This window comes from Crinia signifera, chromosome 1 (assembly GCF_055691185.1).
Source record: "Crinia signifera chromosome 1, ASM5569118v1, whole genome shotgun sequence".
NCBI lineage: Eukaryota > Metazoa > Chordata > Amphibia > Anura > Myobatrachidae > Crinia > Crinia signifera.
Genome location: NC_139217.1, coordinates 244,055,415 through 244,071,194, shown reverse-complemented (window position 1 = coordinate 244,071,194; position 15,780 = coordinate 244,055,415). Strand labels below are relative to the sequence as shown.

General features: G+C 47.0%; 1 protein-coding gene across 8 annotated transcripts in view; it reads right to left on the bottom strand.

Annotated features, from left to right (window-relative positions):
* The window catches only part of SHOC1 (shortage in chiasmata 1), a 310,818-nt gene that overhangs the window by 52,463 nt on the left and 242,575 nt on the right, over nt 1-15,780 (bottom strand). For all 8 annotated transcript variants that reach the window (XM_083179518.1, XM_083179550.1, XM_083179508.1 and 5 more), the window contains one exon: nt 5,188-5,366. In XM_083179518.1, the coding sequence (XP_083035644.1) occupies nt 5,188-5,366 (179 nt within the window). The remainder of the gene's footprint in view (nt 1-5,187; nt 5,367-15,780) is intronic.

The window sequence follows — 15,780 nt, the reverse complement described above, 5'->3', positions numbered from 1 at the left end:
CAGCCGAGAGGTATGCCGGGCCCCCGGTAGAATTTTGGTGGCGTGGCCTAAGTGTGGGAGGTGTGGCCACATCCCGCACTTAGGCCACCCCCCCAAAATGTTTAGAGGAGGGTGAAAGAAAACTCCTCAAACTCTAAACTCAGCAGCAGCAGCACACACCTACAGCATGTGCACACAATGTCAGTGAGATGCTCATGCTGAGCCTGCTATCAGCACAGCACATGCTGTAGAAGTATGTGCTGCTGTTGCTACCTGGGAGGGACGGAGGACGAAGGGAGTGGTTGGATCAGGGCACCTGCAGGGCTCCTCCAGCAAGCCTGGGCCCGGGTAATTAGTACCCACTCCCCCCCCCCCCCCCTCTCGGGTGCCCTGCTCATACTGTATATGTGTGTGTATGTATATAGTAACGATTTCCAAAGAATGAAAACAGAAGGCGGCACTCAACAAAAACGTGAAAACTTGTATTAAAGCATAATAGTGCAAAAAGTGTCAGTACATATGGTCAACAGTTTCGGAGCTGACGCCCCTTCCTCAAGACCACTGACATATCAACTTAAATCAAAGCAACATAACGGGTGAGGTGCAGAAAAGCAAACCATGATTGACCTGCTGAATACCCTAAGTGCCGGTCCTCACGACCTCTGTGTGTATGTATATATATATGTGTGTGTATATACAGGTTGAGTATCCCGTATCCGAATATCCGTTATCCGAATTATTCCGAAAACCATACATTCCAGAAAGTGAACCAAAACATTTTTTTTTGCTAAAAACTTACTGGGGACATCTGTAACAGCACTACTGAGGGAATGATATGTAACTGCCATTATATATGTGCAAGACAATGATTGCTTGGCATTTAAATTCAGTGCCTGAGATTGTACACAAACTGTTTCATGTTTTGAAACCTTGTTTTATGCACAAATAAAATATATTTATTTCATTTCATTTATTTGATGTATATGTACAACATAAATGCAAGACACCTCAAGATACATCATTGAAATAGTAAAATATTCCGAAATACGGAATATTTCGTTATCCAAAATTCTTCTGGTCCCGAGCACTTTGGATAAGGGATACTCAACCTGTATATATATATATATATATATATATATATATATATATATATATATATATATATATATATATTTTTTTTTTTTTTTTTTTCTGTTTTAAATTTTTTTTTCTGTTTTAAATTAGAATACACAGTGCCGTGGACTGTTGTTTAAGCCCCGCACCTTCAGGATTAGGATCCGCCCCTTAAAAGTCACGAAAATGATGGGATGTACAATCATGTGCACTGTCTTCCCTGTCCCCTCTGGTGTTTGGCATGTTGTGCTGTAATGTCCCTCCACTCACATGAACTTGTAAGTACAAGTAGTTCCTGCTTTAAACATGTGTGTATAGCAATAATACAATAAATTGCCAGGAGCATCAATGTTTCATGGCTAGTAAAACCATTTAGTCAGGATGGCGGTATAAAGATACTGTGTATATATAGATATACAATATCTCTCCCAGGGTTTAGGCTGCGGCAGGGAAGGTCAGGGCTTAGGCTGCGTGAGGGAAGGTCAGTGTTTAAGCTTCTGGCTGAAAGGTCAGCGTTTAACTTTAGGCTGCAGGAGGGAAGGTCAGGGTTTAGGTTGATGGCTGGAAGGTCAGGGTTTATACTGTGAACGGGTAAGTTGGAGATTAGGCTACAGAAGGGAAGGTATTAGGCTATGGAAGAGAAGGTCAGGAATTAGGCTGCGGGAGGGAAGGGTGGGTTTAGGGTTAGGCTGCATGAGGGGAGGGAGGTTAGATGTATCCTGCAGGAGGGAAGGTCAGGGTTTAGGTTGTGGACATGGAGGTCAGGGTGTAGGCTGTGAGATATAGTACAGTCTATATCCTTTTCTTGTGAGAGTAGAGGGTTAGGCTGTGGGATGGGAGGAAGGTTAGGTTTAGGCTGCAGGGGTAAAAAGGTAAGGTTAGATTTAGCAGCACAGCCTGCCTGTTCTCCCTCTATCCCATGCGGCACAGTTTGCCTTATGTAGAAACCCCCAGATGCCCCGACCCCCCTTGCACTACAGCAAGCTGCTGTGTGCCGTCATGGTCAATCCTTCCCTCCAGCAGCCACACAACCGCCCCCATCCCCGCTCACCTTGCTGGCAGAGGTGGTCAAGAATATGGGAAGTGAAGTGCTGTGCTGCTGGTGCCAGTGTCTGCAGAGAAGCTGTCGCCGGTGGAAGGGAAAGGAAGCACCTCGCAGAGCGGGAGGAGGCTGAGCTCCTCAGCTTCCTGCTATGCTGCTGCAGCTGCTCTGTCTGTATTTGGCAGCAGCAGCCGGGAGCTCCAAGCTACCAGTACCCACACACGGCGGAAGATGCCCCTGTCACACAGGCAGCGCAGCAAATCACCACACTGTGACATATTCATCAAGCCGGGTATTTTAAGAGCGCCCAGCAGACCCTGCTGGCACTGGCTCCCCAAGCCACCAGGCCTGTCTGACCATAGTAACGCCACTGGGTATGGGTTGTCAAGTCAACAGTGTCTAGGTCTACAGTCAATAGGTGGACCACTATTGGTTGACTGATGTCAGCCGCCCACCCCAAGAAGGCATCAACATGCCTGCATTCCCAGGGGAATGAACAGTGTTTTTATGGGGATGCTCATAAAACACTGCGTGATCCCCTGCTGCCGCGCCCTTCTTTCCCCTCACAGTGCGAATGCCTTGGTGAGTGTGTTACTAGTCTAAGGTGTTTGCACAGGGGGTTTGCACATGCGCATATTTATGCATGTGCAGACCCCCACCATCAAAATCGAGACCAAATTTGGACCTGACCGAACGGGTATTAAGGGCCCCTTACACTTGTGAGATTTGACCCAATTCAGGTGGATTGAGTCAATTTATCTGACATGATCTGACGTGCCTGTCTGACAAAATCTTATGTGCTTGATGTGTAGGACACAATGCACAATCCAGTGCCATTGGGTATAACCAAGAGATTGAAAGAGATTGACTCAAGATTTATCCTCCAGATGTATCGGGTCTCATCATTGCCGCCAGGCCGCCATGGCGGAGGCTCTGGCGCATCGATTTTCTCCTGGCGCTGGCGTCCGCCAAGGGGCGTGGGAGCACGCCATGTAATACAATCCACCACCACTGGGTGGCTAATGCTCCATCAAGCTACAGTCAGAGTGATGTGCCAGTGGTATCCCGCTATTCGCCGTAAAGAGCGCGCTTACAGTATGAGACGCTCGTGCACAATGAGCCGCTCGTAGGAAATGAGACGCTCGTGGCCGTAGGAGTGAGCAAAAGGGCTACAATACCTTCACGTTCACGTAGCCGATGCTGAATATTTTGAACTGTTGGAACTGTGCATACAGTAATGTGTATGCAGCTGAAGGCAACCGCCTCCTCCCCTTCCAGACTTGACCTACAGTACACAAAAGTACAATACATTATATTACAGCGCTAATCCATGTAAGGACCGTCTCAGACGCTGCCGGGATTCGGGTTTCACTGCTAGGGCTGCGGATGCCACTGATTGTATCAGCACTTCACAGCCTGTACATATCGATGTGCTGCATAGGTTAGTGGTTAGCTGCGCGGCTCTTCATGCTTGGAGACCCGGGTTCGATTACAGTGACATCCTTTTTCTTTTTTTTCCTTCTATTCCAATATTTTGTAGAGTGATATTTAATAAAACCAGACCATTAAATGTAAAAGTGTTAACAAAACTAGACAAATAAAACAGTTAATGTTTTAGTACTGCAATTACAGTAGCTCCACCTGTGGATCATTTATAATGTGTCAGTCAGTAACGAGTACACCAGTGTCCCAGCTACTGTGGGTGTTCATGAAGTGTTGGTACTGTACAGTAAGAGGACTTGATTTGGCTACAGTACCATTGCACTAGTGTTGTCTCTTGCAAGGAGTGATGTCTATGCAACTGAAGTCAAGTGCCTCCCCCCCTTCACCCCTGGGGTGGAGGGGGTCGGCTAATACAGGACATTACACCACAACATCTCCTGCAGAGCTAATCCACGAAGGGGCGGGCCGTCTCAGACGCTGCCGCGACTCGGGACTCGCAAAGGGGCGGGCCTTCTCAGATGCTGCTGCGTTTCAGGTAACGCCAAGGGGCAGCCCGTCTCAGACAGGAAGTAAGTCAGTGGCTGGGCTCATGACTCGTGGTGTTTCTCCTGCTCAGCCTGACGATTGAGAGAGGAGGAGCTTACTACTGTATGCTTTAATGCTGCTGTACAATGGCGCAGCTTAGCAGAGAGGAGCCATATAGCGACCTGGAGCTCAAGCACCTTGTTTGCTGGAGAGATAGGACTCTCTCCAGCAATAAACAAAAAGTTCGGGCATACAGAAAGTCCCGCAGGGCCATTCTAGAAGAAACTGGCCGTGAGCGGTCGGTCCGCTCCTTAGAGCGCCGATGGAGCGACCTTGTCAGGAGAGATCCTGACATACTGCAACACCATACTGTATTGTGGGTAACTTTAGAACAATATACTGAGACGCACTAGCGTCCGTGCCGCTCAAGTATACACCACAAGCGTCCATGTACAGTATATTTAGGACTAGGGTTGGCTGTACACTATCTACAGAATACTGGAGTATAGCTTGCTGGATGCAGCACTATTGCATAAAAGTCTTATACTGAATATTGTAAAAGAATGACAGTATACTGTTTATTAGTAAACTTAGTGGCTCTGTTTATTAGGAGCGTCAGAGAGCTCCTGCAAGACAAATAAAATGCAGCTCCTCTCCGTCTCCGCCAAAGAGACACGATCACGCTCGTGCCAGCGGCGTAAGAGAGGTGCTTGCAAGGGATAATAAAGTTCCTGTACAGTAGTTCCTGCGCCTCATGCATGCGCTGCAGCACAAATTTTACGCATGTGCAAATGAGGTTTTCAAAAGGTACATCTGGTGGTTAATCTGTGGTATTGCACGCCACGGCGAATCACCAGGCTTGTAAAAGATATTGCGAATGCCGAGCGCCACGGCCGCCATGGCGGAAAAATCGCCATAGGCGGCAAAGATGAGACCCGCTACATCTGTATGTGCAGGAGGATCAATCAGGTCCAATTTGTTGAACAAAAAGTTGAACAAGTGTAAAGGCCCCCTTACTTGGTCCCACAGTTTTTAGTTAATAGAGCCAAGTGGAAGCATTCATTATAAGGTATACCATTACTTACCTGATATAAGTGAATCTGGCAGATGAGGTTTTAGGGTCATATGTGAAATATTTCGGTCATGACACAGTTTTAGCCAGCAATCAGTGCAGTCGTATTCAATAACAAGCATGAACTGAGCCCAAGGAAAGTCATTTCTTATGCATCGGTTATTTGTTATGATGAAAGCATAACTTCTCAAACTGTAAGGGTATAAAAGGATACCAAGTTCACTTGCATTTATTTGGTATTAATGTATGAAAAAATGTCACCAGTTACAGTTCTACTGTCCTTCTACTGTAAGTATACAGCATTACATCATATATTTTTCTAGTTACTGCCATTTTATTTATTTTTACTAGGGGGGTCCCCACTCCCCCAGGTACCCATCCAAGGCTGACCAGCCACGGTGCTCATGTTTTGGCCGGGGGACCTTATCTAAAAAGTGTCCTCCGGCTATGGCATGACACCGAGGGCTGTTGGAGCCAGGTGCTGGTTTCAGAAATATGGGGGACCCCCTACACTTTTTGTCCCCCGTATTTTTGGAACCAGGTCCGGCTCAATGAGCCCGGGGCTGGTTATGTACCAGAGGGGGGACCTCACGCCATTTTTTTTTTTAAATCACAAAATCGCACATTTTACCAAAATCGCACCTTTTCATGACAAAAAAACACACACTTTTTCATGGCTAAAATCGCCCTATATCGCACTTTATCGCACTTTTCATGCCGGAATACGCACCTCATTAAATATGCGAATTTGCGGCAAAAATGCGTTTTTAAAAAACGGCGATATAGGGCGATTTGAGAAAAAATCACATTTTCTCAAAAACGGTAAACCCACTAAATCTCGCCCAAAATGTGCAGAGAAACTTAGATTTGGGTGAGTTATTTTGTTTCTGTGCAGGGTAAATACTGGCTGCTTTATTTTTATACTGCAATATAGATCTCACTTTGAAGTAAAACCCCACCCGGGATGCAGTTACAATCCCGGCGGTCAGGATCCCGGCGTTCAGAATCCCGACCGCCGAAATGCCGACACTTTCTCCCTCCGTGGGTGTCCACGACACCCCTGGAGGGAGAATAAATTAGTGTGCCGAGCGTAGCGAGGCACTGGGCCCGCTGCGTGGCGAGCGCAGCGAGCCCGCAAGGGGGGGGGCGATCCACGTCCCCCCCTTGTCAGCATTTCGGCTGTCGGGATTCCGGCGTCGGGATTCTGAACGCCGGGATCCCGACCGCCGGGATTCAATACTGAATCCCCCCACCCAAATCTAATTCTCTCTGCACAAGTAACATCTGCCCCCCTGCAGTGCACATGGTTTTGTCCATCTAAGAAGGATTTTGTCTGAAAGAGTGATCTAGAATAAGGCCCACAGTGTTTTGTGTGCAGGTCCACTGTGCGAATGGCCGCAGCGCGATTTGCAATGTTGTGTGATTGTGCAATGTATGTGTTGCGGCCAGGACGGGAGCCACCCATGGGAACTCCCATCGTTTCTTGGGCGTCCCGATTAAAACACTGGGCATTCGAATGCAAATGGCGTCATGATGCGGGTGCTGGGGGGTGAACGGCTGACGTCACATGACTTTAGTCACATGTCCTGTTTCCGGCCAGAAGGCCACAAATATAAGTCAGTCAGTAGGCGCGACCATCGAAAGGTTTGTCCCCCAGAGGGACATGCGAGGGGAGAAGACACATCCCCTCGCATGGTTGCGGGGAGATGCAGTGGGGCAGGCCCTCTGGGACTCGGTAAGCTGCAATCTTTACAGCTTACCGAGTCAACCAGAATGAGGTTCACTTTTATTTTTATTACACATGTGTTTGGGACACTAAATCAAATAATTTTACCTACATTGCATATTCATATATGACATGCAATAATGTATTTGCATACTGTACAGTACTTCATGTTTATATAGATCGTTTTCATATATAGCTATAGTCTTCTATTTAACTGTCACTAATGTTTGTCTTTAATTTAATAAGATTACCATTATATCCAACAGACATCTTTTGACACAGATAATGTTTTGTTAACAGACGTTACAGATAAAAAACTTTATCTGTGTCACAAGATGTCTGTCTGCTTAATATAATAGCAATCTCATGAAATTAAAGACAAGCATTAGTAAGAGTTGAGTAGAATATTATATATTTGACTAAGTGATATTTAACCCTTGGATTGCTAAGTGAGTTTGTCAAAGTAGGTGTGAAAATTGCCAAGCAACCATTTTTATTCGTCATAATGACCTGTAATGTTTATCTTATGTAGGAAATATAATCTTTTTTTACACATTTTTAATTTGATTTATATAATAAATGTGAGTGACGCTGCCATTTTTAGCGGATATCTTGAACATCTCTCACAGAGATGTTGACACTCAAAGGGATAAACATGAAAAATGCAATAAATTATTGGGGGGGGGCAGTATATTAATAAGACCGTCAAAATTTACAAGCAAAATATAAGACCCATGATGCCGACCATTTTTTTTTTTTGAGAAACAAAAAAGGACAACAGTTAAAATGTAAACATAGTCAAAATGTGAATATTTTAAATATAGGCAAATCATAAGTTTGACAACCAAAACTGTAGACACATTTAAAATGTCAACAGAAATAATAAAATAACACAGCCACAGCTAAAAGCAGATGTCTCAGGTATTACTAAAAGCATGTTTCTTCAGGACCCCTTACATTTTGGCGTCCTCTCCCCTTGGAAAAGTCGTACGCAATGCCCCTTGAGCCGCCTGGGACCTTCCTTTTCCTTTTGCATGTGATATATCTCATGCTAGACCAGCGGTTCTCAAATTGTTGGTCCTGACCCCAAAGTGGGTCCTGACCTTCTCAGCATGGGGTCACGACTCCATGTTGCTGTCCATCAGGCTGATGACTTTCTAATCTCAGTCAGTGATTCAAGGAGTCTGAATAATCTGTTGAATTGTCTGTTATGTTAGACTCCTCCCATCACTCTGTGCCTCCACAATGCTGCCATGTATGTGCTGTCTGTTGACTACACATGTGATGTGATGACCTTCTGCAGTAACTTGCTGGGGTCCTGTAATATTTTTTTATTGTCTGATGTGGTCCCAAAGCAAAATAGTTTGAGGACCCCTGTGCTAGACCATTCCCAGCTCGGAAGCAATCCTGCAGATTGCTTCTTCAGCTGATATGACTCGGCTGCTCCGGTGCGGTGTGCATGGGAGCGCGCATTGCATTGGACCACATGTCATTCACCTGTAATTCGTGCTCTTTTCCTGTGATTGATCGCTGCAATGGCAGTAAAAGAGCCCACATTTCTGGGAAATTGCATAGTGTATTGGGAGCCTTAAAGCTGCCAATACACTAGGCAATTTCCATGCGATTTGGGCACTTTTTATGCTATTGTGGAGATCAATTGCATAAAAGCGTCCAAATCGCACTTATTGGACAACAAGTCCGAAGTGATGCATGGTCCCATGCCTTTGCATTGGCTGCATAAACTATCCCTTTGATATATGAGCCAGACAGGCTTGGCTGGGATCGCATGAGATCTAGGACCTTATTCTGATCCATACCCAGTGCTGCGGATTTCGCAGTGCTGTGTGTGGTTTTAACGCTGCCTGTAGCTCACACGGCCACTCGTCCCCCTCGCTCGGTGAGGTCTCCGCACGACTGCGAATTAATGTTTTGCATAAACATCCATTCATAGCCTTGGGTGTGGGGACCAAATCATTCGATGGAATGAGCACGCAAAACTAAGACACTCTCAGCTGCCTTAGTTTTGGGTGTTCCCTGTACCGGAACAGGGCGGGTAGCTGACATCCGGTGATGTCAGCTGCTCTCTGGGCAGTAATATATGGCAACGGTAGAGGATAGGCTTCTCCTCCCCATCAACTTCTTGGGAGAAGACCCCTAATTTTTCCCAGTGTCATCTGTCTGCAACACAAACTCTCTCTTAAAGTCAGGAGCTTGCAAGACAGGCGCAGTACACAAAGCTCATCTTAAATCCTGCTAAGCAGTTTCTACTGGCCTGGACCACTTTATCTTGTTTGGGGACTATTTTTTAAGACATTCGAGGGCAGATTTATTAAGCTCGGTGAAGTGATAATTTGGCTGGTACTTTATCACCGGCCAATCAGCTCCTAACTGTGAAGTTACAGGCTTGGTTTGAAAAATGACAGGTAGGAGCTGATTGGCCGGTGATAAAGACCAGACACTTTTTCACTTCACCAAGCTTAATAAATTTACTCCTCAATTAGCGGAGCCAAAAATTTAAAATGAACCTGCGGTATGGGATGCAGACCCCCAGGTAAAATCCACCACTGTCTGAAGCCAGCTGCAGTCTGTGAGACTGCACTGGCTTCACTGTGACTGGTAGTGACTTCCTATTGGAAGTCTGACCTGTCAGTCACTCAAGGCAGACCCATTGGGAGGTGTTCCCTCCTTCCAGGTCGCTTCTCTATGCGCAGTTGCAGGGCAGCCCCTAAAAATGGGTTCTGCGCATGCGTAGTACCGCGGACGATACAGTGCATGCACCGGACACGGGACCGTCAATACGGGTCTGCTCCCAAAGCAGCCCCATAGAGGCTGGTACCAGCGCACGTGCAGTACCTAAGAGGCCACTGTGCATGCACCGGTCCCACAACAGTGATCGGAACAAGAAGATGGAGGCGGTGGTGGGGACCATCAGCATCGGCACCGAAGAGGGCAGCATTTCGGCAGCCCCTCTCCTCCAACGAGGTAAAAGCCGCCACTGGTAATATCCCAGCAGACCAAGAAATGTCCTAGGTTGTGACTTACATTTGGGTTTAGGCGGAGTAATAACTGCTTTTACCTTACTAGGCTGAGGTTTAACCTGTCCTCTGCCTACAATGTACCCCAAATATTTTGCTTCCACCATACCGGGAACTCATTTTACAGGGTTGCCAGTAAACCTGTTTACCCGTAGAGATCTTAACACTACCTCTAGTGGTAGGTGTGACTCCCCAAGTCAGAGCTAAAGATGACAATGTTGTCTAAATATGCAGATGCAGCAACTTGTTCATAGCTCTTTTGAAAGGTTGCTAGTGCACCATGTAAACCAAAATGCAGCTTTTTGTACTGAAATATGCCCTCTGGGGTAGAGAAGGCTGTTTTGGCTTTATCAGCTTTAGATGAAGGAATCTGCCAATACCCTTTTGTTAAATCGAGAGTGGTAAGATACTGTCCTTTTGCTAAATTTTCCACTAGCTCATAAACCTTGGGCATAGGGTAGAAGTCAAAGCGAGAAAATGGATTTTATTTACGATAGTCATTGCGGAATATTAAACACCCGAACGTTTAGACATTGGGGTCAGTGGCGCCAAAGGAGGGGTTACTAATTAGTTGGGCCCAGGTCTGATAGAGGGGCCCAGTGGAGCCCCTGATAGCTGCCAGTAGAAGCTCCAGTAGATCTACTCAACCCAACACATGGTGCTGTGTGCTGGGCTGCAGTGTGGCCAGGGAGGTACTTAGAAACAATATTTGGTACTTGTTTCCTAGCACGGCCACACCGATTTACATCGGGGTGGTCGTGTCGGAAAAATCGCGTCGATCGCATGCGATTTGGTCGCATGCGATGCGATCGACGCGACCGACCCGATTTTTTGATTGAATGAAATGTAAATCGGGTCCCTGGGACCCGATTTTACATTGGATTCAATGTAAAATATTCCCAACCCCCCCAAATTTAACGGCGTAAACCCCACCCCACGATAGACGCCAACCCGAAGCGTGGCGAGCGCAGCGAGCCCGCGAGGGGCGGCGGTGCGCGTCCTCCGACCTTTTCATTCCCCTACTATCCACGTCGGCGTGGAGTTGAGAATAGAATAGTGTGGCGAGCGCAGCGAGCCACCGAGCCCGAAGCGTGGCGAGCGCAGCGAGCCCCACGAGGGGACGCGTATACCTGTGAAGTTATACGCGTCCCCTCGCGGGGCTCGCTGCGCTCGCCACGCTTCCGGCTCGGTGGCTCGCTGCGCTCGCCACACTATTCTATTCTCAACTCCACGCCGACGTGGATAGTAGGGGAATGAAAAGGTCGGAGGACGCGCACCGACGACCCTCGCGGGCTCGCTGCGCTCGCCACGCTTCGGGTTGGCGTCTATCGTGGGGTGACGACGGGGACATCTATAATGTGAAATGGGTCATATTGGCCCATTTCACATTTTTCACATTTTCTCACGATTTCAATGTTAAAAAATATTTTAACATTGAAGCCTATGGAAAAATCGGGGGCATTGCGTCGGTCGCGTCGGGACCAATGTTAATGGTGCCGACCGACGCGATGCCCCCGATATTTTACCTTTCCCGACACGATCCTCACGATTTCAATGTTAAAATATTTTTTAACATTGAAGCCTATGGAAAAATCGGGGGCATCGCGTCGGTCGCGTCGGGACCAATGTTAATGGTCCCGACCGACGCGATGCCCCCGATATTGTGCCTTAGCCGGCAAAATGGACCTGATTTCAAAGGAAATCGGGTCCATCGTGTGGATCGTGTACCTTAACTTAAAGGTACACGATCCACAAGATTGTGGCCGTGCTAGGAAACAAGTACCCAATATTTTTATCTCTGTTTTGCAAGTGTCTCGAGGCACCCCAGGGAGCCATGGCACACAGTTTGGGAATCACTGGTGTATGGCCTTTAAATATAGGATAAAGAGGGCAGTGTCTCATGAAAAGTGTGATTGGGACTTAGTCCTACTGTAATTTATTTGATGTTCGCAGTTAGAGAGTTTACCCAATCCTCTATGGTGTTTAGTCCCTTTGAACTCCTTTATGAGAGACAACCCAGGGGGATTTTGGATCTGTTAAAAGAAGGGAAGGTAAAAACAATCACGTCGGTAACCTAACGTCATTAAGTTTGTGTCCCAATTGTAAGGCAGATTGCACCACTCCTGAACACACATGGAAAGGGCTCAACAGCATCAAAAACATATGACGTTACCGCAGTCAACCAGTCCTTTAACACGGTAGACAAGGTGCTAGTGCTTGTGCCCACTAATTAATGCAATATGTATGCTTATGAGATCATAAAGGCAGTGGGACCGGTCAATTACAAGGTTGGACAGGAGGGTAGAAAAAAAGGGGTACAACTCTACAATGCAAATCTGTTATAACCTTGGAAATATAGTGCCAGTCAGCCCTCTTTGGTGGAAAAAAGGGTCCCACAATCTAGCCATAGTCATAGAGGAATCAAACAGCGAGTGCAATAACCACATTCAGGGCAGTAGAGAGTCTGGCCAGGCCCAGGTACTTTTCAGGGGGCGTGGCATAATCATGTGAGCTGTATGACTATGCCTCACATGATTATGCCACGCCCCCTGAAAAGTACCTGGGCCTGGCCAGACTCTCTACTGCCCTGAATGTGGTTATTGCACTCGCTGTTTGATTCCTCTATGACTATGGCTAGATTGTGGGACCCTTTTTTCCACCAAAGAGGGCTGACTGGCACTATATTTCCAAGGTTATAACAGATTTGCATTGTAGAGTTGTACCCCTTTTTTTCTACCCTCCTGTCCAACCTTGTAATTGACCGTTCCCACTGCCTCTATGATCTCATAAGCATACATATTGCATTAATTAGTGGGCACAAGCACTAGCACCTTGTCTACCGTGTTAAAGGACTGGTTGACTGCGGTAACGTCATATGTTTTTGATGCTGTTGAGCCCTTTCCATGTGTGTTCAGGAGTGGTGCAATCTGCCTTACAATTGGGACACAAACTTAATGACGTTAGGTTACCGACGTGATTGTTTTTACCTTCCCTTCTTTTAACAGATCCAAAATCCCCCTGGGTTGTCTCTCATAAAGGAGTTCAAAGGGACTAAACACCATAGAAGATTGGGTAAACTCTCTAACTGCGAACATCAAATAAATTACAGTAGGACTAAGTCCCAATCACACTTTTCATGAGACACTGCCCTCTTTATCCTATATTTAAAGGCCATACACCAGTGATTCCCAATCTGTGTGCCATGGCTCCCTGGGGTGCCTCGAGACACTTGCAGGGGTGCCCCGGGTTGGTGGTCCAGGACCAACTCATATTATTAATAGTTAATTATTTATGAGCAAAACCAGTGCTGGTGGCTGCCAATCATACAATGTGTACAAACAGAAGTAAATCCTGCCCTTTACCACATAACTGATCCTAAGAATTGCATAGAATTAATATTTTTTTGGCCTAGGGGTGCCGTGAAAATATTCTGATACTCTAGGGGGGATGCAGTTACAATCCCGGCTGTCGGAATCACGGGATTCAAAATCCTGACCGCCGAAATCCCAACACTTTCTCCCTATGTGGGTGTCCACAACACCCATAGAGGGAGAATAAAATAGTGTACCGAGCATAGCGAGGCACCGGGCCTGCTGCGTGGCGAGCACAGCGAGCCCGCAACGGGGGGCGATCCACGCCCCCCCCCCCCCTTGTCGGGATTTTGGTGGTCGGGATTCCGGCGTTGGGATTTTGAACGCCGGGATTCCGACCACTGGGATTAAGAACCACTCCCCTCTAGGGTGCCATGATTCAAAAAAAATTGGGAACCCCTGCCATATGGGTGTGGTATGACACACCGACAGTCGGGATTCCGACAGTCATTTCTCCGAAGTCGGAATCCCTACTGCACAGCGGGGGGAGTGCAATGAAGCCCCTTGCAGGCTCGCTTGCTGGCACGGTGGCTCGCTGCGCTCGCCACCTATTTTATTCCCCAGGAGGGAGAAAGTGTCGGCATTTCGGCCGTCGGGATTCTGAACGCCGGGATCCCGACCGCCGGGATTGTAACTGCATCCCGTTACAACCACATGTATTTGTGTCAACATATATTTGCAGATAACATGGATCCAGTTCAGATTTTAGTTTGAGGAATCAACTAAAGCCAAGTTGATTAGATGCACCTGTTAGCTACCTTTGGGAATGGTTTCTGGAGTCATGTAAGAGACTCCTGACGCTAAACTAGCTGGCCAGGCATTATATTGGGGTCTGGGATTTCCATAGAAGTAATTTGACTATAAACCAGGATTGTTACTATGACTGTGCAATGAAACACTGTAACTGCTGATATCCATGTGAATGATAACTGCTGAAGAAATAAAGGTGCTGTTTGAACTTTTACCCAGTCTATGTGATCCTTGTCACCTTTGGTGCTTGAACAAGGGACAAATTTGCTGGACGTACTATGCAGCCAAGGACCCGGGATTGATGTGAGCAGGTGATTGTGTAAGTGGCAGCCAGGCTTAAATCGCAACTATATCACAGCTTAACAAAATGATTTGCTTCTGTGTGTCGTGAGATATGGGCGATTGTCTTTTTAGATTGGTGAGCCTCCTTGTGGTCCTGTCTCCTCCTGGAGATGCGTGTGTGTGTGCACCATGGCATCCGGCCGATCATGCATTCCAGCGGGACCACAAGAGCCTTATTGCCAACATAACCCTAGAGCAGTGATGGCTAATCTTTTCAGCTTGGTGTTTCGAAAATCGTAAAAAAGTGTAGCCTTCCTCAAGTCGCGTGTCAATTGAAGAAATATCAATAATTTGGTGATATTTGCAGCCATTATACATATGCCACATACCGTGACGCCCATTATACATATGCCACACACCGTAATGCTTCATTATACATATACCACACACCGTGATGCCCATTATACATATGCCACACCGTGATGCCCATTATACATATGCCACACACTGTGATGCCCATTATACATATGCCACATACCATGATGCCCATTATACATATGCCACACACCGCGACGCCCATTATACATATGCCACACACCGTGATGCTCCATTATACATATGCCACACCGTGATGCCCATTATACATATGCCACACACCGTGATGCTCCATTATACATATGCCACACCGTGATGCCCATTATACATATGCCACACACCATGATGCCCATTATACATATGCCACACACCTTGATGCCCATTATACATATGCCACATACCATGATGCTCATTATACATATGCTACACATCGTGATGCCCATTATACATATGCCACACACACTGTGGTGCCCATTATAAATATGAAAGTCAATGTGAAAGAGCAAGATATAATTTAAGAAGGCTGCACTTATACAGTGTCTGTCAAAAAGGCAGCTACCAGTGCCAACAGAAGTACTGAATTGTGTGGAATTCGGAGCCTGCAGAGTTTTCAACAGAGCCCATGTGTGGGAAAGGTGTCCCAGGGAGGGTAATCTGCGGGTCTCCTGGACAGAAAGAGCAGGGTCTCCCTTTTCAAAATGGCTGCCACAACAGCAGGATGCCAGAGCCCAGTCCTCACCTCACTTAAAGCTCCTCTGGTAGCCTCTGTTGATCCTCCGGGTCAGGTGCCAGGACTCAGCGGCAGGCAGGTCTTTAGTCCCCAGCAGGCGCTTCCACAGGCCCAACTACAGCAGTAGGGTTGGACTATAGGAGAGCGGGAGCTAGCTCCATACACGTCTGCTCCCTCCAGTGGACAGGTGACTCCCCCCTCTGTCCCCTTCCTGTTGGCAGCGCAGCATGTGTGCTGGCTTATCCGCTTCCCTTGCGCACTTCCGGGTCTTCACTCTACGCACCAGTTGGTCAGATGGACCTGTGTCTGCATGTCAGTCAAAGTGCCTTGTCTTGTC